This window comes from Ambystoma mexicanum, chromosome 3q (assembly GCF_040938575.1).
Source record: "Ambystoma mexicanum isolate Mex_15411 chromosome 3q, UKY_AmexF1_1, whole genome shotgun sequence".
NCBI classification, from domain to species: Eukaryota; Metazoa; Chordata; class Amphibia; order Caudata; family Ambystomatidae; genus Ambystoma; species Ambystoma mexicanum.
The window spans coordinates 1,263,118,857-1,263,142,453 of NC_090926.1; the positions used below are offsets into that span (position 1 = coordinate 1,263,118,857).

Here is a 23,597-nt window from a genome sequence, read left to right on the forward strand (position 1 = left end):
TTTGTAAAGGTTAGGGCTGGACTTCTGATGCTGGGTCCCTTATAAATCTAAGGTGCTTAACATCTGTCCTTCCTACTTTAATTAATGTAATTATTGTGTGAATAACTGCTTTGGATTTTAAAGTAGAGTGTTAGGATATGATATATGATATGGCATTTGTAACGCGCCTATACACAAATGCTTCAAGGCGCGACGAGGCAGGGGGGGGGGAACAAGAGGAGACAGACAACGATCCTACTAGGCCAGGTGTCATTCAGATCGTGCAAGTGCAAGGGTAGGGGGACTGGGAAAAGTGCAAGGGGAAGGGGAGAGTGGAAAGTGCAGTACATGGTTAGTAGAATACAAGATAAATAATAGGGCCACCTGGTGGCAAATGCAAGGAAAGTGCAGTACATGGTAAGTAGAATACAAGATAAATAATAGGGCCATCTGGTGGCAAATGCAAGGAAAGTGCAGTACATGGTAAGTAGAATACAAGATAAATAATAGGGCCATCTGGTGGCAAATGCAAGGAAAGTGCAGTACATGGTAAGTAGAATACAAGATAAATAATAGGGCCATCTGGTGGCAAATGCAAGGAAAGTGCAGTACATGGTAAGTAGAATACAAGATAAATAATAGGGCTAGCTGGTGGCATGTGCAAGGTAAGTGCCGGGAGACAGTCCCGTGGTGCAGGTAGGCAGTGCAGGGAAGAGTGGCTGGGCCAAGGACCGAGATCGGTGAGTGGCCCAGTTGCAGATTCAGTGCAGGTTCAGTGATTTTAGCAGGGGAAAGAGGGATTGAAAGCGGAGGCAAAGAGGAAGGTTTTGAGGTGCTTCCGGAACCGGAGATGGGTCTCCTCAAGTTTCAGGGAGGCAGGAAGGCTGTGCCAGAGGGAGGCCCCTGCTGCAGAGAGATCTACCCCCAGCTTTTTGCTTGGAGAAGCGGCTGACCCTGAGGTAGTTGGAGGCGGATGAGCGAAGAGCTCGAGAAGGAAGATATTTAGGAAGAGTGAGTTGAAGGTATTTTGGCCCAAGGCCCCAGAAGGCCTTGTGGACAATGCAGAGGGTTTTGAACTTAATCCTCGCAGCCACTGGGAGCCAGTGTAGCGATTTCAGTCCTGGAGAGATACGGTTCCTGGGCTTGAGGCCAAGGACAAGTCTCGCAGTCCTGTTCTGGATGAGTTGCAGAGGGCGGAGAGAAGAGGCAGGAAGATTTAGATAGAGGCTGTTACAGTAGGCCAGCTTCGAGAGAACCAGGGCTCTGGAGACAGTGAGCTTCTGGTGGAAGGAGAGGAAAGGAAGGATACCTCTGAGGAGGTGTAGCTGGTAGTGTGACTTCTTAGAGACGTCAGATATGTGAGGAGGGAAAGAGTGTGGAGTCGAAGATGACCAAGGACTTTTGCCTTGCAGGTAGGAGCAGGAAGAGGGCCAAGGGAGGCCGGCCAGAGAGCTGCAGGGAAGGAGGGAGTGGGTGTGCCGGTAAGTGGAATCTCAGTCTTACTGGCATTAAGGCAGAGGTCACTGGCGGCACACCATTCCTGGATAGCAGACAGACAGTCAGAGATGAGGGAAGGAGAGGAGGAGGCCAAGGGTAGCCTGAAAATGAGCTGGGTATCATCCGCATAGCACTGAAAATTGGGACAGAGCAGCGATGCGGTGAGCAAGAAGGGCCAGGTACTGGTTGAACAGCCAGGGGGAGAGGTTAGATCCCTGGGGGACACCACAGGTAGAGAAAAAGATGTCAGAGAGGAAGGAACCCAGTTGGACCTGGGAGGGTCAATTGGAGAGGAAGGAGGTCAGCCACGCCAGAGCTTGACCAGTGATACCCAGGTTATCAAGGAGATGGTTGAGCAGGATGGTGTGGTTGACAGTGTCAAAGGCAGAAGAGAGGTCGAGCAAAATGAGAACACAAGGGGTGTTAGAGTCAAGGTTTGAGAGCAGGTCCTCACGGATGTTCAGGAGAGCAGTTTCCGTGCTTCTGGCAGCTCTGAAGCCAGACTTATGGTCATGAAGACTACCAACAGATTCAGCATGGAGATTAAGCTGGGAGATGGCCAGTTTCTCCAGGAGCTTGCCCAGGAAGGGAGTGATGGAGATTGGGCGATAGTTAGCCGGGCAGGAGGGGTCGGAAGAGGGTTTCTTAAGAAGGGGGTGCACAAGGGAGTGCTTGAGGGGGGATGGGAAGACTCCAGAGGTGAAGGAGTGATTGCAGAAGTCAGCCAGGGCAGGCGCCAGGGAGTCGATGTGGTCCTTGATAGTTTGAGGAACAGGGGTGGACCTGTTTTGACGAGACTTTCATAGATCGGACTTGTCTCGAAACCTCATCAGCAGAAAAAGGGGAAAGGCAGAGAAGGAGGGATGGCTGCAGAAGGGCCAGAGGAAGAGCCGGGAAGAGAAGAGTGGAGGTGATAGGAGGAGAGTGAGGACAGGATGTCCTGAGTTTTTTTAAATGAAGTGAGAGGCCAGTGCCGTGCAGAGGGCCTGGGAGGGGACAGGAGAGGTGGAGACTGCAGCAGGGTTGGCCAGCTCCTTGCAGATTTTAAAGAGTTCGGCGAATTGTTAGAGGCCGCAGAGATGCGGGCTTGGATAAGGGCTCTCTTCTTAGTGAGAACGGAGAGCCGGTATTGCCTTTGGAGCAGGCGGCACCCACCCACAGTGGGTTACCAAACTGAGTTGGATATATGTGTAAAAGTATTTTTATTTACTGTGAAATCTTTAAAATGTGCCTTATTGTAGTTTATTAATAAATGATTGTTTTGTTATTTTTTTATTTTTATTTGTTAATGACTCGCAAGTCTTTACAAAATTATTAAAACATTTTCAAAAGAAACAATTATATAAAAAAAAGAAACATCATTCATAATTGTTATTTGTTATAACTTACCTGTGTGGGACTTTTGTTTATCGGTTTTGTTAAGCGTTAACTGTACTGCACAACACTGCCCCCCCTCTGCATTAGTTCAGCCTTGCCATTTAGTCTATGCTACTTATGAGAGTTGCTGTGGTTGTGAGTAACGTTGCTAATCCTAAATTGGCTTTTCAGGTCCTACCCCAGGAACTCCTCTGGAAACACCAATCAAAGTAATTGCCTCATCACAGCAACAACAGGGACAAAATCAGAGCGAGTAACCACCGATGGACTAGGCGACGAGGTGAGAAAACCGTGCTTCATCACTTCTGAATAGGGGGTGTCCCAGTGAAGGGTGAAAACCAGCCGCTGACCAGCTTCTTTGCCTCTGAGCCGACCTGTCGCTGACCAGCTTCCTTGCTTCTTTGCCTGAGCCTTTGCCTCCCCCACTGCTGCACCGGTGAGTATCTCAAGCTTCTTAATTACTGTACTGCATCTCCCCACTGTGTTACTCACCTGTAACGCATATGCTCCTGCTCCTCCTACTCACCACTCCCAACGCTTTCTCCAATCACACTAAAACTTGCTCATTTCCTAAAAAGAGACTCACATTTCTAAACTCCCACTAGTCCATCTCTCTTCCATCTACTTACAACAAACAAAGCTGACGAGGAAACCATAGCTCCTCCAACACACATCCACCTCGCCTCTCTTCCTCAGACGCTACTCTTCTGTACCCCATCAACTGAACACTGCACTCTAGAATGCTCAGTCTGTAAGCTACAAAACCTCCTTTATCATTGACTGCCTTCACGCCAGCTCTCCTCCCCTAGACCTTCTGGCCATCACTGAAACCTGGATTTCTTCATCCGACACTGCCACTCTGGCAGCCCTACATGGCTCCGAACTATCATTCATTCTTCTCTACTGACTGGCAGAGGTGGAGGGCCATTTCCGGCGAAGACAAAGCTTCCACTGAGGTCGTTCCCACTTAGAATGGCAGGAGAAGACTGCAGACACAGCAAGCACACAAGACATGGCAAAAAAAGGAGGAAAAACGGTGGCCCTTCTATGCATTGCCGAGGCCGAATTTACAGCCTGCGAGTAATAATGACAAACTCATGCGGGATACATTACTCACCGTAATCCTCTTGCTGGTGCTTGCATCTGCTTAGATTCACATGCTCTGCATAGTCCAACATCTAGTGGTAGTCGCAGAGTATTACAAGATTTGTTTTCCAAAGTCATGTTAGTAATACTATCCCTAGTGTGACGTGTACTGTAACCATGGTCCTACACGCGTCGAGGTCCCTCAGATTGTTTTTTTCTGACATGAGGTTACATGAAGTGTAGCGTGAGTACAGATGTGATTAAGCAGAAACAGTGATAACCACATTTATGCGCCTTCTACTCCAGTAGGGCGGGAGGGGTGGGTGCATGTGAATCTAAGCAGCTACAAGCACCAGAAATATGATTACGGTGAGTAATGTATCCTTTCTGGAGCTTGTGGATCTGCTTAGATCACATGCTCTGCATAGATTAACACGCGGTATCTGGAGAAGCGGCAATGATGTTTTCGAACCGCTTGTCCCCCCTGTGAATCTGTTTTGGAGTGAGTGTCAATGCAACAATATTGTGTTTAAAGTATGGATGAACTCCATGTAGCAGCTTTGCAAATGGCATCTAGAGGGACGTTTGCAACGAAAGCTAGATCCTGTACCTCTGGTAGAGTGAACCCTGGGAGCGAAAGGTAACACTCTTTTGGATGGGGAATAGCAGAGCTGTATGCATTTGACTATCCATTTTGAAAAGGCATTTTTTGATGTGATCACCCTTTTTCTCAGGTGTATGGAAACGAAGAGTTGGTTTGTTTTCCTTAGAGTGTCAAGGAGTTCCCCCCCTTCTCACCTGAATCCATTCTTTTCCGGTGTCCTTGGATGCCTTCTTCTTTCGGATGGATCGGGTTTTGAAGAAGGCAGCCTGTGTCTCTGCCGAATCCAGAATGCGTTCAGTTTTCCAGGAGGCCGAATCTAGGAATCCAGGAGGCAAGGTAAGTTCGCTAGAACTAGAATCCAGGAGGAAGACGAAAATGGGGGGGTTGAGGGGGGGGTTCGAGGAAGGGAAAGCGGAGTGGAAAGGAGAAGAACCGCTACTTCGCAATAGCATGGAGATGCGCGGAGCCGTGGAGGCGTGGTCTAGAAATAGAGAAAGGTTACGTCCAACGCATGGAGCGAGAAGGGAATGCGTTGGACAGCCATATTGGAGGTATTAATGTGTATAAGTCCGTTGTGACAGGGACCATGAGGCCCAATAGGGGGCTCACCCTGCGATTCATGACATAGAGGTTTAGTTTTGTTCACATAGTGAAAGACCACCCTCCATACATCAAGTGTATGGAGGCTCCTTTCAGCTGAATTTTGAAAGAAGGTAGGAAGTTCTATGGATTAACATGGAATTTTGAGATGAATTTAGGTGAAAACCTAAGATGTGTTCTGAGGACAACCTTGTCCTTGTGGATTATGAAGAAAGGGTCTTGTACAGACAAGGCCTGTAGCTCATTGACTCGTTTTATAGAGGTAATAGCTACTAGGAATGCAGTTTTGTAAGTCAGATGTTTTAGGCTGGCCTTGTGCATAGGCTCAAAAGGTGGACCCATGAGCTTTGAGAGCACGACATTAGGATCCCAACCTAGAGGAGGGTTGGAAATTGGAGGGTATCGCCTCTTTACCGCTTCCATAAATGCTTTAATGACAGGAACTTTCCACCAGGAATCCTTGTTTTGTGAAGTGCTTTAAGCTGACTGGGCCGCCAGATGTACTTTGATGGAGCTGAATGCGAGGCCGGAGTCTAGTAGGCAAAGCATGTAATGTAGAATGGTAGCTGGGGAACATTCTGTTGGGTTAGTGATTGTGATGTGCACCATATCACAAACCTCTGACTTGTGAAAATAGCAGTGTCTGGTGTTGGGTTTCAGTGCCTTCTTAAGGATATCCATACACCTTTGTGGAAAATTAAAGTGACCAAATTCTATGACTTCAGTGCCAAGTTCATTGATTGTAGGTAGGCGTGGGTGGAGGGATGCTCCACTGGGTTGTGTTTGCATGTTGTACAGGCACGGGAGCTTGATTGGGTCGCACAACGCAGTTTGAGCAGAAGTGGAAACCAAGGTTGTGTCGCCCACATAGAAGCAACCAGAATTAGAGTTGCTTGTTCCTGGTGCATCTTGTGCACAATCCTGCTGAGAATTGATGTAGGAGGAAAAGTGTAAGCAAATGTCTCTGACCAGTTCATCCATAGGGTGTTCCCTTGGACCCTGGTTGGGGAAACCTGGATGCGAAGTCTGGGTATTGAGCATTTAGGCTTGTGGCCAAAGAATGGAGTTCCCCTGGAACGTGTTGAGAGGTTAGGAACATGTTCCACTTGAGTGCACACTTCCCTATCTTTTGGCATAGATTGGACAGAGTGTGTGCCTCCCGGCTTGTTAATGTAGAACACGGCAGTGGCGACGTCTGTAAGGACTTGCACTGTTTGACCTGTAAAATGTTGTCGAAAGGCTTGAAGAACCTTGAGGACTGCCAAAAGTTCCAGGAAAGTGATGAGTCTTTGGGTTGTAGCACGTGTCCACTGGCCATGGGCTGTGTGGTGAAGGAAGTGAGCCCCCATCCGGCAAGTGAGGCGTCTGTAGTTAGGATCGATTGTGCAGGTGGAATGCAAAACTGTTTTCCTTTTAGCAGGTCGTCCCTGGACCACCAACAAAGAGCCTGTACCAGGGTTAGCGAAACCACCACAAGATCGCCCACTGACTGCTTGCCCGAGACCATTGTTTTACTAACCATTCCTGCATTGGGCACATGCGCAGGCACGCGTGTGGAACCAAGTGAATGCATGAGGTCATCATCCTGAGCAAGCACATTGCTTTGCGTACAGTTATCTGGCAACCTCCCTTGTAGTGAGGTACTTTCAACAGCATGTTTTGTACTCTCTTGTTTGACGTGGAAGTAAGCTCCTCTTTTGTCTTTAGAATTGCTCCCAGAAATTGTTTCATTTGGCTGGGCACTAGAGCAGATTTCTTTTTGTTGATGGGTAAGCAGAAATTGAAAAGAAGGTCTATTGTTCTTTGTGTATTTTGTTTACAAATGTGAGGCGATTCCCCCGGTAGCTAGCCAGTCGTCCATATATGGGTATACTGGGATGGACTTTCTGGGCAGGTGTGCTGGCACTACTGCAAGCACCTTTGTGAATATTCTTGCCGTTGAGGCGATGCCGAAGGGGAGTAATTTGAACTGGTAGTGCACTCCCACCATCTTGAAAACACAGATATTTCCAGTGCGCAGGGAGCATTGAAATATGAAAGTATGCATCTTTCATATCCAATGTTGCCATGTAGTGCCCCCGTTTTAGGAGGGGGATTACTTCTTGGAGCGTGGTCATTCAAAACATTTGGGGTTTGGCATATTTGTTGGCAGGGCGCAGATCTAGTACTGGGCGCATTGAAAGGTCTTTCTTTGGCATAAGGAAGTATGTTGAATAAATACCCTTGTTTACCTGATCTGCTGGGACGATCTCTAGGGCGTCCTTCTCCAGCATTGCCTTTACTTCTAACAGTATGTGCGTCTCTTCCGATGTCATTTTTCGTTGTTTTGGTGGGCGGTTGGGTGGTTTCTGTAATAGTTAGATGCAATACCTGCATGCCACGGTGGGCAACACCCACTTTTGGCTGACGTCATTCCCTCCCATTCGTGGCTGAAGTGTGAAATTCGATCTACTGGAGTGGCATGGGCGGGGACCTGCACCGGTGCATTGTTTAGGAGGGGTGGAGCCTCTCCCAGGTGAGGATCTGCCTCGTCCTCTAGAGCTTTTATTTCCTCTTTGGAAACCGGAAGAGGAAGATTGTCCTTGCGATGGGCCGCAAGATGAAGATGTCTGACTTGAGTGTATCCGGAAGAGCGTTGTGAACCTTGACCCCAAAACCTTCTGGAGTTTGAGGAGCCCCGTTGCATATAGGGCTTGTTTGTTTGTTAAAGGGCCAAGGGATTTAAGAGCATCATAATCCTTTGTGCTTTTGAGGGCGTCTTCGAGAGCTTTACCGAAAAGTACATTGGGCTCCGCCGGCATGTTATGGTGGGTGGCCCGAGTCTCGAGCTTAAAACCAGACTGAGCCAGGCATGGAGCTTGATGAGCGTGCCTTCTGCGATGATGCAGCCTGCATTATCTGCTGCATCAAGATTATTTCTGAGGCTGCAGTTTGATACCTACTTGCCCTCTGCAATAGTGCTTAATTGCGATTTTAGGGGTTCTGGAACGACTCCAACCTGGTGCTCCACGTCATCCCACTTGTGGCAGCTGTAACTAGCCAGAAGTGTAGTGTTGCTAGCGATTCTAGCTTGATATGCTGCTGAGGAGGCAATCTTCCTTCTGAAAGTATAGATTTATTTGCTTTCTTTTTCTGGTGGGGCTTCAGCCGATGCCAGAAGAGTGCCCGTCCTCTTTCTGTAAGTGGCGACAACTAGTATCAGGTTTTTGCTGACCCCTAATGTACAGAAGGTCTGTGGGCACTGGCCTGAATAATTTCTCTATTCTGGGGTTAACCACCTTGTGAGATTAGGCGCAAGTAGGGAGGGCTGTATACGTCTTTGTATGTTATGATATTTTATTTATAGTGCGCCGATACACAAGTGTTTCACGGTGCGATGAGGCATGGAAAGGGAAAAGGACAACAATCTTACCAGGCCCAGTGACATTGAAATCATGCAAGTGCAGGGAGGGGAACGGGCGAGAAGTGCAGAACATATGCTCAACAAAAAACAGGAAAAAGGAAGTGCGGGGAACCGGTGGCAGTGCAAGTGCAGGTAAGGGCACTGTAGGGGACCAGATACAGCCCCAAGTTCTGGGTTGGGTTGCCAGGCGGCGGTGTAGGTGTGCAACTGGGGTGGCAGGGACCTGGACCCGACTTCAGAGGGTAGCCATGTAACCAGTGCAATGACACAGGAGATCAGCAGGACAGAGGAAGAGAGAAGTCAGAAGCAAAGAGGAAAGTCTTGAGCATCTTCCGGAACCGGAGATGGTTCTGCTCATGTTTCAGAGAGGCATGGAGGCCGTTCCAGAGGGAGGCGCCAGCTGAAGAGAGATCTGCCACCAGCTCTTTGCTTGGAAAAACGATTGACCCTCAAGGAGTTGGAGGTGTAAGAGCAAAGAGCTCGAGTAGGAAGATACTTCAGAAGAGAAAGCTGGAGATATGTTGGCCCCAGAAGGCCTTGTGGACAATGCAAAGGGTCTTGAATTTGATCCCTGCAGCCACTGGGAGCCAATGGAGAGATTTCAGTGCTGGAGAGATACGATCCCTGGGCTTGAGGCCAAAGACAAGTCACGCAGCCCTGTACAGACTAACAGCACGATGGACTGAGTGGCGGCCTTCCGGCATCCCACAGTGTCCTCCACAAAGTACTAGTTCAGTTGTGCCTCTTGCATGTCAATACAAAAGTGTTGGGAAAACTTAAGCAGCAGTTAATTGTATTGGATGACGTAGATGACATCATTGTAATATTGGTCCCAACTACATAGGTCTCCTTGAGAGCCAGGGTCTTGTGACCCTGAGACACCCATGTGATATATGACCTGAGGGGTCTTGGTAGGTGGACCTGGGTGGCCTAGGGCAGAATTGCTAGGCTGTGGCTCAAGACTTGGTCTTTGGGCAGAGGGTTGATGTGTTGAAGCCCCTGGTTCTAAGGGACATTGGTTCTTCTGGATGCTTGTCCATAAAGTCGACAAAGCAGGACATCCTCTAAAATTCTGTTAAACTTTTGAGGAGTATAGTCACATGAAGATGGAAAGCCTGACACGGTAGGGGTGGCTTGGGAGGGTGCCTGGCCCTTGTGATGTATAGCCCAAGAGTTTGTCTACAGGGGAAGACAAATCTAAAGCCTGCATGCTTTTGGAGGACAAAGGCGTTGAGAGTTTTGACTTTTTTGGAGACTTGGTGTTTAAAAAGGATGTGCTTTTTAATTTTCAGCGTTTGTTTGGGGGACACTGATGCGCCTTTCGCCGCCTGTTTTTCGGCATGCAAAAGGAGGGCCTTTTTGTGTCCGACACAGAAGATATTGAGGATTTTTCCGCGGACACCGCGTGGTCCTCGACGCTCGATTTTGTCGAATGTCAGCTATGGGGTATGTGCTTAATGTTCTTGGATATGTGTGTGCTATGGCCACCGGAGGTCATCTTGTCAGGTGCCGGCACATGGGGTTCGAAAGAACCCTGCTCACCTTCGGCGTCACGAAGGACACATACTGCCATCGCTGAATTCCTCCGTCACGTTGATGGAGGCTTCGGCCTCCATCGCGTTAACGGCCCAACAATTGGTGCATTTCTCTTGAGCAGAAACGTTTGCAGGACTTGCAAAGCTTTTCGGGGTGATCCCTAGGGAGACAGTAATTGCACACTCGGTACAGGTCTTTCCACAGGAATTTTCAATGGCAGGTATAGCAGAATTTTAGTGTTTTGTCCATTATTAATGGAAAGGGCAGTTAGGCGAGTAAAGGGGATGGCAGAATATGCATTCTCTAAAAATTCAGTATGAAGACCACTCCCCCCCCCCCCCGCCCGTCTCCCTACTGTCAGGGCTGATTCAGTCAGGTAGTCGACGAATGAGTTGTCCGAAGGCCCTCTAGCAGTTAGTTGACTCTGTGGCAAGAGCAGGCAATAGAAAGTGAAGTCTACAAACAAACTTTCAGGTAATGAAAGGCATAAGACTGGAAAGAAACTCTAACTTGGCAGAACTAAAAAAAATCTGAGGAACCTCTATGCGTGACGGACCATGGGTATAGTACACACCACACTAGGGATAGTATTACTAACACGCCCTGTCGACGTCCGTTTTTGACAAATCTTGTAATACTCTGCGACTACCACTAGAGGTCGGACTACGCAGTGCATGTGATCTAAGCAGATCCACAAGCTCCAGAAAAGTTGTTACACTGCCACCGGCCATTCAAGCAAGCTTGCAATTTTAACCAAATGTTACCAGGTAATTATGAAAGGGGATACATTGTATCCCCTCAGCACTCCACATGAGGTGGGGGGTGCTGGATCACTACATAACATGTAAAGGGGATGAAAATCGCTCTTTACTACTTGGGAACAGTAGTTCACATAGGTACATGAAAGAGAAATTAACAAGGGAGACCAAAGGGGCAACCCAGCCTAAGCCAAAAGTTATAGGAAACTATAACTCCAACCATACACTATGGAGAGACATAAAAAGGTCACCCATAAAAAGAGTAAAAGACTAGGTGAGGGGGAGGGGAATTCCCCTTCACCTAGGGACAAGGTCAAATAGTTACCTAGTCAAATCAAAAGGTTCTGGGGTTGACACAGGTCAGGAAGATTTATCATAAATATGAAAATCCTATCCAAGTTTCCTCTGAGGTTTCCAGACTCACAAGAGGTTGCACAGCTGAGCAGTCAGGGCAACTCTTCCGAACGTAAAGGACGTTTGAAGGTACAGTAAACAGCTCAGATAAATAAATGACAAAGGAAGGTCCACCCATTAGATCTGTACAAATGTACTTTTTTAGCAAAGTGGTGTAAAGTAATATCTACAAAGATTACAGGTATGGTAAAAAAAAGAAATGCATTTATAAAATGCACCTTTTGTGAGGTTCACGGGCCCCAAAATTAACAATAACGATCAACCACAATATTAGTCTTTTGACCGAACAGAGGCCAATGGTTCAATACAGCTAGTGAAAAAAGTGCAAGGCCTGCATGTGGGCCCCGGGAAATGGAGAAGCCCAAACACGACCCTGAAGAGGACGAAGGGTCCCCGCTAAAGAGATCTGAACCCCAAAGCTGGCTTACCACTGTGCCGATCTGGAGATCAGTAGAGTGGATTTCCAAGTCAGCCTGAGGTCAGCATCAGCCCTCTCCCCTGTGATATGTACTTCTGGAAGTCGTGGCATCCGCTGATGTAGGGCTCCGCGTGAGGTCATAAGGGAGTGGTATTTATGGCACACTCATGAGTGGTGCGCACAATTTTCAGACCATCGCAGAAAATAGAATAATTCTAGTTGCAGACACGGAATGGTGGAAGAACGCACAGCACGCACATCTGTAATAGATTCATGCTGCCAGTCTGTATTTCGATTGAACCAAAACCAACTCCACACTTTATGGTTTGCAATTTTAGTTTTGAAAAGCAAAGGGGTTTAGAGATGGTCCATAACCCGGAGCAAGTACTCACCAGAATGGGGACCCAGTAATAATTAAGGGGTGGAGAGGTGTCCTTGATGACGTCTATCCGGTTAGTGAAGAAGAAGAATGACAAGATTCCTGGAAACAAAAAAGATGCACAATAAGTGATGGGTAGTTATGAGGTGCACAACCAGAAACACACACTACATGCATCAGTCATTACAATCGAACTATAAACCTGCAAGGAACCGGTCATAATGGTGATAGTATTACTCTGCCGCAAGGACTATAGCAGAGGATAGTGAAGAACAAAATTACTTACCGGTCAGTAATGTTCATTATGATGGTTCTCCCACAGATTCTCATCTATGATATTCCATCTCCAGCGCAACCGATCTTTGGAACGCTTTCTGCCGCCTTGGTGCATGGTATGCCTCAGTCAGCTCAACGCCTCCATGCGTCGGACTGGACGGCGGGCCAGTATCTACAGAGGTACCGCACCCCATGACACCCAGTTATGCCTTTTATTCTAGCACATCACTGCTGGGGAATCTGCAGACCAGGTGAGGTGTACGAGCCATGTCTCAGGGGTGCTGGTAGAGAGGGTGATGAGGAATCTGTGGGGGGGGGACATTATCCACAAGAATATTTCAGAGAGGCAAATAACGTTTCTTCTAACAAATTACTTCATCCCATGGATGGTTCATTTATGATTGACTGTCATACTAGTATGTGGATCTGAAGAAGGGAGGAGAGTGGGAGGACGCCACCTAGGCCCAAAAACTATGGAGGACCGCTCTGCCGAAACAAGCGTCCTGCCCAGACAGTGAAGCCAAGAAGTAATGTTTGGCAAACCTGTGCAGCATAACCCACATAGCCGCCCGCGGCAGATAGCCCCCTGACTGAATGAGCCCAAGGGACATCTTTCCCAGCCAGATCATAGCATTGTAGGATGTAGAGAATGATTCCCCGTAACAGGTTCTGTTTGTTCACAGCCGTACCACCACGAGCCCCAGCGCAACCCATGAAAAACTGGTCATCTTTCCCGATGTCCCTTGCCTGAGAGATGTAACTGAGAGCATGCACCAGGTCCAGCCTATGGAATCGCTCCCGTTCCTTGGAAGGGTGAGGCAGTGGAAAAAAATCTGCAAAGATGGATATTGTGGAGAGAGAAGGAAGACCAAGACCATCTTAGGAGGAAAGAACTGCCCCAGTCTCAACATCACCTTCTCTTTGGCAAAAATCAAGTAGGGTCGTTTAACATAAAATGCCTGGAACTCACTTACCCACGTTGCAGAATTCATGGCTACCAGAGAAATCGCCTTCACCGTTACCAACCTTAACTAATATGAACATAGGGGCTCAAACAGCATCCATCAAGAAAGTCATCCCTAAATTCAAGTCCCATGCAGGAACAAACGCGCTTGGGGGAACTCGTTGTCCAATCCCCTCAATAAGTGCATAACAGTGGGGGTCGTAAATAAAGAGCCTTCCTCAGAGGTTCTTTTAAAGATTGAACCGGCATCCAAGTACGCATTCACAGTGCAAATCTCGGATCTATGTGATCACTGCGCTGTCCGTAATTCCACTGATGAAAACGCAGACTCCAATTACGGTACGGCACAGTGACCAGATAGACTTTTGCCTGCATGCCCAGGCCCGCTTTGCCCTACCCGCTCCCACCCCCACTAATCTTTACGATGGCACAATTCTGTGTGCACCGCCGACTCCCCACTATCTCTGCGACATTAGTTCCTCCCACTTATGTGGGTCTGAGATGACACTGCGGGGTCATTTATCTTTTTCTAAAAACGGTCTTGTCCCCCGCTTACCACAGCAGTATATGCAGGGGATACCCTTGCAAATCCCAACGCCCATTACAGCGACCAAAGGGAGCGGGGGGGGGGGACACACCCGCAACCCCTGCTCCGCTTGGTCACAGTAATGGGAGTCAGAATTTTCTATAATGCAGATTGCACATTAAATGTGCAGTCGGCATTATAAAGGCACAGTTGTAGGTTTCCCAATTCTAGACACCCGCCCAGGGCAAAAAACTGCAGAGAATCTAAAACAGAAAAAGTGGGACATGTGAGAGTCCAGATCCATCTACCGACACGAGGCCGAGAATTTACACTACCTGTGTGCAAAAATGCAGTTCGTGGCTGTCTCCCAGCTAAAAGAAGTTCATCCAGGACGTCAACCAACAAGTCCCTTTGCTTGTATCTTTGCCTCTCAGCAGCCAATCATGATTCAGGCTGCTGAGTTCTCGGTGAAGAACCTGCCACTCTGACTAAGAGCAGGTCCACTCAATGTGAGGCACCATGGGGAATGGGGGAGGATAGACCTGTCCAAAAGCTTCAGGTACCACACTGTCCCCTCCGAGCTTCCCAACAAATACAACTACCTTGAGTAGAACTCACACTTCCTGTTCATACTGGAAGTAAGAAAGTGTTCTTGAGGAGTCGCCCAATAGGAGCTATTCTCCAGAACCTCCTGGCATAGCTCCGACTCATAGGAGGCCAAGGTCTGCCTGCACAAGGCACCCTCAATGCCGTTCTCCAGCACAGCTAGATGGGTTGCTGTTAAACGTGTCCTTCATAGTCCAGAAACACAGTCTCATTGCTTGTCTGCATAGAGGAAAGGACCATATACCAACTCGTGTTTAGAGGTAATGCATGGCCACTGTGCTGCCTGTCAGGACCAGTACCCCTTTGCCATTGTCAGCGGGGAGGAAGACAACCATGGCTAGCTTGATCACCCTCACTTCCTGCAAGCTGATGTGTTCCAGAGACTCTAAGGGGGACCGCAGTCTGCTCATTTTCGGATCTAACAGGTGAGCAACACAGCCTTCCAAGGACACATCCATGAACACTGCCAGTTGAGACCAGTGTTGCTGAAGCAGTGCCCTCCTTCAACTTGTCTATCAGGGACCACCATGCGAGGTCTCGAGAACTGAAAAAGGTCCGACAGGTTCCCCTGAAACCGAGACCACTGAGTGAAAAAGCCACCGAAGCAACCTCATGTGCAAACGTGCCTCCAGCACCACAAGAACGCAGGGAGCCATCAGACCCAGCAAGCGTAGGAAGGCAGAGCCCGGACCTTGCTCCTGGGAATGGAGGACATGAACCATCTTTAAGATAGAAGTAGGCATCCTGAAGATCCAGGGACACCTAACAATTCTGCAGATCGAGAGCCTGGAGGATCTGGGCCAAGTCACCATCTTGAACTTGTCCTTGCGCAGTAACTAGTTTATTAGGCGCTGAACTAAGATGAGGCCCAAGGTCCAGTTTTTCTTCAGAACCAGTTTGTGGCATCTATTGTACCTTGTATCAAAAGCTGGCAAACCTTCTCCAACACCAGAGGGGCCCGAGGGAAAAGAGGGCTGGTAGGATGAGGGTCTGGAGGGCATGACTAAAGGGGGCAACAAGAACCCTGATGTACAACCTGCAAGGCCCAAGTGTCGGACATGGTGTTAACCACTCATTTCTGAAAAGTGAAATCGCCGCCCCATTACTGGTGAGTGGGGAATAAAGTAGTCTTCACAGAAGCTTTGCACCAGGGGCTAAGAGGGTGCCGCCAAGGTGAAGGCACCACAGCCTCTTCCCCATGCAGAATGGCATGGTTGCTGCTTCCTGGGGGGCGTTTGTCCCCTAGCATGGCAGGTGTAAAAGGTAAAAAGGGCCAAACCCTCTCCCTCTACAAGTGGATGCCGAGAGCTGCTGGACAGCCAGACACAAGGACTAAGCCGTGGTCTTGGAAGACTAGAACCCCTGTAATCTGTTAGGAGTCAGAAATGCGAGACAGACACAAAAGTTAGTTTTCTCAAAAGGTGCCATTTTTATTAAATCAAGAGGGGTGAGAGAAATGGCCATCTAACCTAACAAAGGTGGCCCTGCCTGGCAAAGTAAGACTAAAGAATAACTGCCCAGTGTCAAAACATCGCTGACCCTCACACTAGTATAAACAAAAGTAGGAATGGAATGGCTAGCTTTAGTTCAACAAAACAATAGATCAATTCAAACTTAAAGGTTCTTGAAAGCAATCCAGGAATACTTTGAGCACAGATCAGTTTTAACAGAGTTCCACTTAAGGTAACACAAAGTCTTTCAACCACCATTGGGTCTCTGCTTGGGACACAGCAAATGTCTTTCCCACAAGTATTTATTCAGAATTCAAATCAACTGATTCACAAGATCCTTCTTCGAAAGGTAAATGTCTTTCTTCCATAACACAAGATCAAAAACCAAAGCAATTGTCCTGCTCAAAATGTTCAACAATTATAAGTAGATTACGCCTTCTTCAAAGGAATCACTTGTCAGGATAGCACAACAATCTTCTCTTGGCACACCTTCAAATAAACTACTTTTTGTCAGGATAGCACAGATCAAAAAACAAATGATAAAATTAATGGTTCTTGGATTTCAACAACTTTCTTTCCACCACACCTTTTCATCACAGATATATTTTATCATACCATCTTCTTGTTTCCTGGTACACTCACCTGCCAGGCCCTACTACAATAATCTTCCTGATATACTAGCCTGCCAGGAAGAAGACTCCTACAACCACTTTCAACTTTGATGGCAATATTGATTCCAAGATTCGTCACACCAATCCCTCTTGAAAGGACGGCTGCACAATAATTGCCTTTTGTTCGGATTTTTTGACTCTTGGTTATATGTGTTCCAGTATTTCCCAAACTGATCAACTTAAAATAGAAGTCACTTTCAAAGTGTCTCTTAAATGCTTCTGGCCAACCATTTGACTGTTGACAGTTTGAGTTACCAAGTTTCCCCCAGTTGATATCCCATAAAGTGAGTTGCAGCCTTGTTGCCTCTGTATGGCTTTACAGTCTCTTGGCAATGTGGGATATATGCTTTCCCCAATGTGTGTCTAAAAAAGGGGGATTGATACCTTTGTCGGTTTATTTTAGTTTTCTTACTACCTCTTTGCTGTTGGCAATGCTGGATGTACGCTTTCCCCAATTACAGTGCCCTATGAGGGAAACTCATGTTCTTGCCATATTTGCTCTTCTTTAATTGTTTGGAATTCACAATTCGGAAGTTTCAGCGTTCTTTCACAAACTGTTCAGTATTCAAAATCATTAAACACCAATGATTTTCATATGCTGAGCGCTCCGATGTCACAATTGACAGTTGGCCATCTCACCGGTTTCCTTCTGTAGCTCTGTTTCACAGTGAGGTATTGTTGCAGGTCTTCGGTCTCCCGTCCGCTCTCTTTCCTACTTCTGTGTACCTTCGGTGAGTTGTGTACCTCCGGCAGCTCCATTGATCTTCTGCAGCTTCTTTCTCACCGACATGCTGAGTGGGGAGCATGCCTCCTCCTCAACTGGGCCTCTAGAGACGCTGCTACCCACTGCGCATACTCTGCAAGTCTGCTTGCCTTCACCCTTCATGAGAGCTTCCACTGGTGTTCTTTCAGTGACTGCTCCTGTACCACGGATGACCTCAGCTTCAGCAGCTACACCTCCTGCACAGCTTTCAACTTCCTGCCCTCTGTTCAGCTGGGCCTTATTTTGGGATTGAAATGTCCTGCTCAAGTGGTTTAGTCTATAACTACTAGACATCACCTTTTGACAAACATCACTTTGAATCCTCATTGCCTCTGGACCCTTCTTCCTCGACCCAGCACCATGAGCATTATGGTTAATGAAGTCCATTTGAAATGGTGTGATATTAGTTTGTTCAGTTTTACCTTTAGCTAATTTAGATGGCTTTATTTACTGAGAATGATTAGAGACAGGAGCAGTTGTGACAAGTGTTATTCCTCAGAGTGAGAATTTATATTTAAAGTGGAATTACAAAAATGCAAGGGTTTAACTTTTAGTTCTTGAACACCTCAAGCACCAACATCATTCGGTCTAGATGATTTCCCATGACCAGCTCATGGAGTAGTTGTATGGAGGGACTTGTACATTTATAACATGCCATTAGGTATCTGGGAATACAGTGTCCCCTTCTCTAGGAATGAACCTTCTTTATTTCACTTTTGCTGTTCATTCACTTTATTGCGTCAAACAATCTTTCACAGAGACTTCCTTTCGCCAGACCACTCTGCTACTTAGTATCACTGATTTTGCAGTGGTCTTTACTTCAAAGTTCATTCGCAGATCTACCTTTCCTCGTGTCTCATCCACACGCGTGCAGCCTTCAATTGCAATATAATGTTGCTACTTCAAACTTTAACACCCGTCTCCCAGGTCGCTTGCCAGCTCACCGGCTGTGAGAGTCTCTTGGTTTTGCAATTTCCAATTCACGAGTTAAGGTTAGTACCACAGGCTTGGCCTCGCCTCCCCAACTCTGCTGTTCACCCGGGAGAGTCACTGGCCTCATTGAAACACAATGCAGTCTTCGCTTGTAGGGTCTGGCCTTCTCCATGTGTATTTCGTGGCATGTCGGAGGTAACAACCTCCAGTAGGGAACTCTTAGCGTTTTCGACCCACTGCTCTTGTCCCTTGGTCCGTCGCTCTGCTCCAGTAGGTTTGCCTTCGCCCAGAAGCCCTGCTCATACTCGTGTTCCGCCTTGCTCCGAGTGTGTTTCTAGGTCCTGTCTTTTACTTGTGTGAGGAGAGCTAATTGGTATCAGGTGTATGCACTTAAGAGTCAAGTGCCTGACTTTGCCTGACCCGATTAGCGGGACATGTCCAGTACGATGTGTGAAAGTTAATGTTGTTACTCTCAGTCACCCTCTTTCTTGGTGGCGGGGGGGGGAGGGCGAGTTGGGACCTCCGAGAATCCTAAAAAATAGGCTGGATTTGATAAACAAAATAGGGGGGATACTGTGCCTCACCATCCGCTGTCCCACTTCCACTCCCCGAAGACCCCTCACCCAGGTGATCCTCCAGCACTGGTCAACCCCAAGGAACTGAATCCAAAAGCGGTGGCCACGTCCTTGCCACTTGGATGACAAGTCCCCGAGGACTAAGGGGTGGGACAACCTTTGGTTTCTCACACCACCCATAGGTCAAGGTTACCTGAGGCAAAAGACTGTCCTTGCACCAGCATCCAGACATGTACTCTCCTTGTCAGGGGGCAAAGAGGAAAACGTGGATGTCTTTAGATTGGCCATTGCAGCCTGGTCCACCAAGCTCCCCGGGGAGCATGAGCACACTGCAAGGCCGGATCAGATGATACCAGACATTGCTTCTGGGTAGGGTCTCAGTCCACTGCGAGAACAGATGCCAATTTCTCTCAAGCGTTGAACACTGGGGCCTCCACTGGCGGGTTTAAAAGTAGTAGGGTCTTGCTTAGTGGCCCCTCATCTAGAATGTCAGTTCAGACTGAAATTTCACTCTGGTAAGGGGCAATAAGCCCAACATCTCAACCAATTTAGCCACCCACTTCTGGAAAGAAGCATGAGGCTTCCCTGGGGTTGGCTATGGTAAATGTCTAGGCCACTGGCCACTTGCAAGTTTCAGGCCAGCTCCAATAGATCCTCACCATTACCATAAACGTTCTCTGCAATATCCCTCACTTCAAAGGCGCATGGGGGGTGATCTAGCCCAAAAGGTATAGGGCCACCCTCCTTAATGATTTCAGATATCTCGGACATATATACATTCATAAGGAGAAGAGTGTACTCTGATGCTGCACGCGCCACTTAGTGCAGGAAGAGCTGGTGTTGGTTTCTCATTCCCTGAGGGAGGAGCGGGTCATAACGGGTTTGGATCAGAGTCTATGAGAGATGGTGTCAAGTACGTAAGCATGTGGTTCTAGTCTCACCCAAGCATGGTGGGTGCTGAGGCTGATGCAGTCAGTGCCTTGGTGAAGATGTTGAGCACTCTGGAGGAGGATTCGGTGGGAAATAGTACCTGCACACTGTCTCTTCAGAGGAGTCCCTGGAACTGTACTTTTCATCGAGGAGAACGAAGAATGGTACTGAGAGGAACTGCTGGGAGAGCGGAGCGGGACCCCTCATGGTGCTTCTTTTGTTCATTCTGGGGTTGGGCGTCAGGCTCCTTTCCTCCGCCTCAAGCCTAGGGATCTCAAGCGAGTTTGGTCATCGCTTTTTCCATCCTTGTGGTAAAAGATGAAGCACTTAGTGGCACATTCCCTGTGTGCCTTTGAATGCATGGACCAACACGACCTGCAATCTGGTGGCTTGTGTTTCTCCCACAAACAGTACAAACCTATTTTGTGGGGGTTGAATAAAGACATGTGGTGGCCACTGTCAGCGCAGTGATGAAGCCTGAAGCCTTAGCCAGATTTGGCAAAGTTGGTAGATGACGGTGTTCCTCAAGCGTGGTCACGGGGACTGGAGCCTTTATATACACTGGCTATGACAACAAGTCTGGCAAGGAAGTGCTTGGAGGCGTCGAGCAGAGCTGATGCTGTGCCATGCTGCACACCATAGAAGCAGTAAAGTTTCTGAATATCTGTTCCACTGAAGAGACTATCAGATGAGAAATCTGTACAAGGAAGGAATCCATTAGGAGCGTTTCAGCTTCAATGATGGTCCATACTCTGTAAAGCTTTACGATGAATTTGAATTATTACATCTGTGGTCCAATAGCCAAAACATCCTTCATATTGAAGCATCAAAACTCTAATTATTTTCCTTCCACAATAAGATAATCAGATTTAGGTGCTGAACTATAAAACAAATACTTCTTGGAGGTGAGCACACACGGACACAAAAAATCATATACCCACAGCTGATACTCCTAGCCATTCAACCACGAGAAGTGGGTACCATCGCGGAGTGAAGACCCTGCCACGTCACCGCAAAAATGATAGCCTTGCCCGCACCACCCTCCCGGCCCACGCCCCCAAGCTGGTTCCTGGTGTTCATCAGTGCTCTTTTACTTCTTGGTGGTAAGGGAGTGTGGACCCTCCTTTGTTCCTTCTTATCTGTTTCCCGTCTTTTGTTATACTTTGAAGTAGCCTGGCACTGATAGAAAGACAGATCACACCCAAACCCGCAAGACCTGTGCTCACCACCAACCTGAAGCTGATTGAATCCTTCATGAGGGACCGGTGCAGGGAAGGCGCTGCTGCTTCCTTGCTACTTCCTATACCGCTTGTTAGAAAAAAATTGTATGCAGTAACCCTGTGGGAGACTACACCAGCCTTGTCCTCTTGGTAATAGGTAACCCAACCTTTGGTATAGGTATGTACTACACAAGTTGGTAGAGTGACTGAGCAATCAGGCTCATCTCAAGAGGGTTCAATGTGAGCTGTAGATATGCAACATAGATTCACAATAACAAGTATCCAAATTACACTTATACTCAAGGATTTCAAGTAAAATAATGGTTTAAAGGTTGGTTTTAAATAAGCCTTCTTTAGAATGGGAAATATGCAACAAATAACAAAATTACACTTCACAACACTTCCTCAGCTTTCAGTTAAGCAATTAGCTACCCTTTACACACACTTCCTACACCCTGAGGTGACTTCAATTACTAGGACACTTAAGACATTGATATATCACCTGATACTTCAATGCAAAACTGAGGCTGTGGAAAAGGAAAAGGTTTGGGAAGGAAAAAGGTTAACAGGTTCTCAGAGTATGTGAATACTTTCCAATCTCCCAATGAAGTCTAGATTAGATATTTCCCAACAATACAAGTTTAACTTCTGCACCACCTATGAGGGACAGTTAGACACAGAGTCAATGGATCAGAAGAGTCTGCAGGGAGCCAGGACAGCCAAAGTCAATTTGCACACCGTCTAGAGAGCAGGTGCACTTCTTCAGATAGCACAAAAGTCATGCACAATGTTATTTAGAGAGTTTGTAGAAAAAGAAGGACTGTAGGGCCACAAGCTGTTAGGCTTGTGAAGGGCAAGGCTGCCCGCAACTCTGCAGAAAAAGTAGTTACTAAGTCTCAACTGAGAACAAACAAGCTGCAGACCAAACAGGTAAGTACCCCTTTAGTCAAGACAGTACCTTAGGTTGGAAGAAGAGGATCCAGCTGGCTTCTGTTCCTGTTGCAGCCCTGCAGTTCCTGGGACTCAGTCCTGAAGACAGAGGGAGGATGTCTGGGGACTCCTGCACTGCAGTTCGAAGGTCGGCGGTTGGTAATGGACTCTTTCCAAATCAGTGGAAATTCGCGGTTTCAACTACCGGTCAATAGCACCGCCGTGGTTCTTGGACATTTTGTGGGCTCCCCTTGTTCCTGGGGTCCAGCACTCTTGAGGTGGCTCAGGCTTGGGCCGTCCCGCTTCGGAGGGTCCTTGGGATCTTCCTGGAGCTTGGGTCCGGCTTAAAGACAATGGACTAGTTTCTGTTGTACCTGACCCCTGCCACTCAGTTCCAGCAGCAGCAAGGAAGTACAGCAAGCAGTGGGAGGGGTACTAGCAAAGTTAGTCTTGGGGTCAGCTGGTCCCACCAACCCAAGGGATGAAGTCATCCGTTCCGCGCTTCTCTAGTCGATATGAAGTTGGAGCTTCAACACTGCAGCAGGGCTTCACTGGGCAGTTCAACGGTCCAGGAGGGTGCAGCAAGCTTCTCTTCTAAGTTCTTTCGCCGGATGTTTCTTCCAGTGGTCGACTGCCTTCTTTTCAAGGGACCTTGCCTTTTATACGCAGCCTAGCTGTCGCTCACACAGCAGGATGGCTGTCCTGCAAGGACGGACAGCCAGCCAATCAGCACTGGGTGCATTCAGGTAACCAAGGAGACTAAGGACAGGGAGTTTCGGGCACCTCCCCCGCTTTCCTGCCCTGCCAGACACACTGGAGCCGGAGCCAGAGCCAGAGGCAGGCTTCAGCACTGAAGCCCGCCAAAGACAAAACGAACAAAGGGGTCAGACCTCGATTGGTGCGAAAAGTGAAACCTAGGAAAGACCTTGTTAGGCAAATTGTATGCAGTACCCTGTGAGAGACTGCACCAGCCTGGTCCTCTGGGCAATAGTTAACCAGACCTTTTGTAGAAGCATGTACTACACAGGTTGGTAGAGCGACTGAGCAGCCAGGCTCATCTCAAGAGGGGTCAATGTGAGCTGTAGGGTTATAACAGAGCTTCACAGTGACAAGCATTCAAATAAACACTTATACTTAAGGTTCGTGATTAAACAATTATTTATTACTTTAATAGTCAGTTGAATAAGCCTTAATATACTTCAAAAATACACACTTAGTTTCAATAAATCAGCAGATAGCCATTTGGGATGGCACACAGACACTTAGTACACCCTGAGGTGACTTGAATAACTAGGATCCTCTGTACATTAACATATCACTGGTACCTTTAGAGCAATACTGAGTTTGGTGTCAACAAGAAAAGGTTTAGGAAATAAAATGTTTAACAAATATTCTTAAGCGGCTAAGCACTTTTGAAACCCCCTCCTGCACCAGCCACAATGCAAAGTAAATTAACCCTTTCCCAGCTACACAAGTTATAGAATGTGTGACTTCTGTTGAGGGATTGTTAAATCACAAAGTCTGAGGATAGAAGAGTCTTTCAGGGAGGCAGGACAGCCAATGTAAACTGAGTCTAGGGGAGCTGAAGCACTTCTTGAAGGCAAGTAAAAAGTCTTGCACAATGTTTTAGAAGTCTTAGTAGAAAATAAAATCACTGTTGGGCCAGAAGTTGGGAGGCTTGTGAGGGGCAAAGCTGCAAGA

At 47.6% G+C, this 23,597-nt stretch overlaps 1 protein-coding gene across 3 annotated transcripts in view; it reads right to left on the minus strand.

Moving 5' to 3' along the window:
• Window positions 1–23,597, minus strand: part of SLC44A2 (solute carrier family 44 member 2 (CTL2 blood group)) — a 427,809-nt gene that overhangs the window by 35,406 nt on the left and 368,806 nt on the right. For all 3 annotated transcript variants that reach the window (XM_069604292.1, XM_069604291.1, XM_069604293.1), the window contains exon 20: window positions 12,065–12,153. In XM_069604292.1, the coding sequence (XP_069460393.1) occupies window positions 12,065–12,153 (89 nt within the window). The remainder of the gene's footprint in view (window positions 1–12,064; window positions 12,154–23,597) is intronic.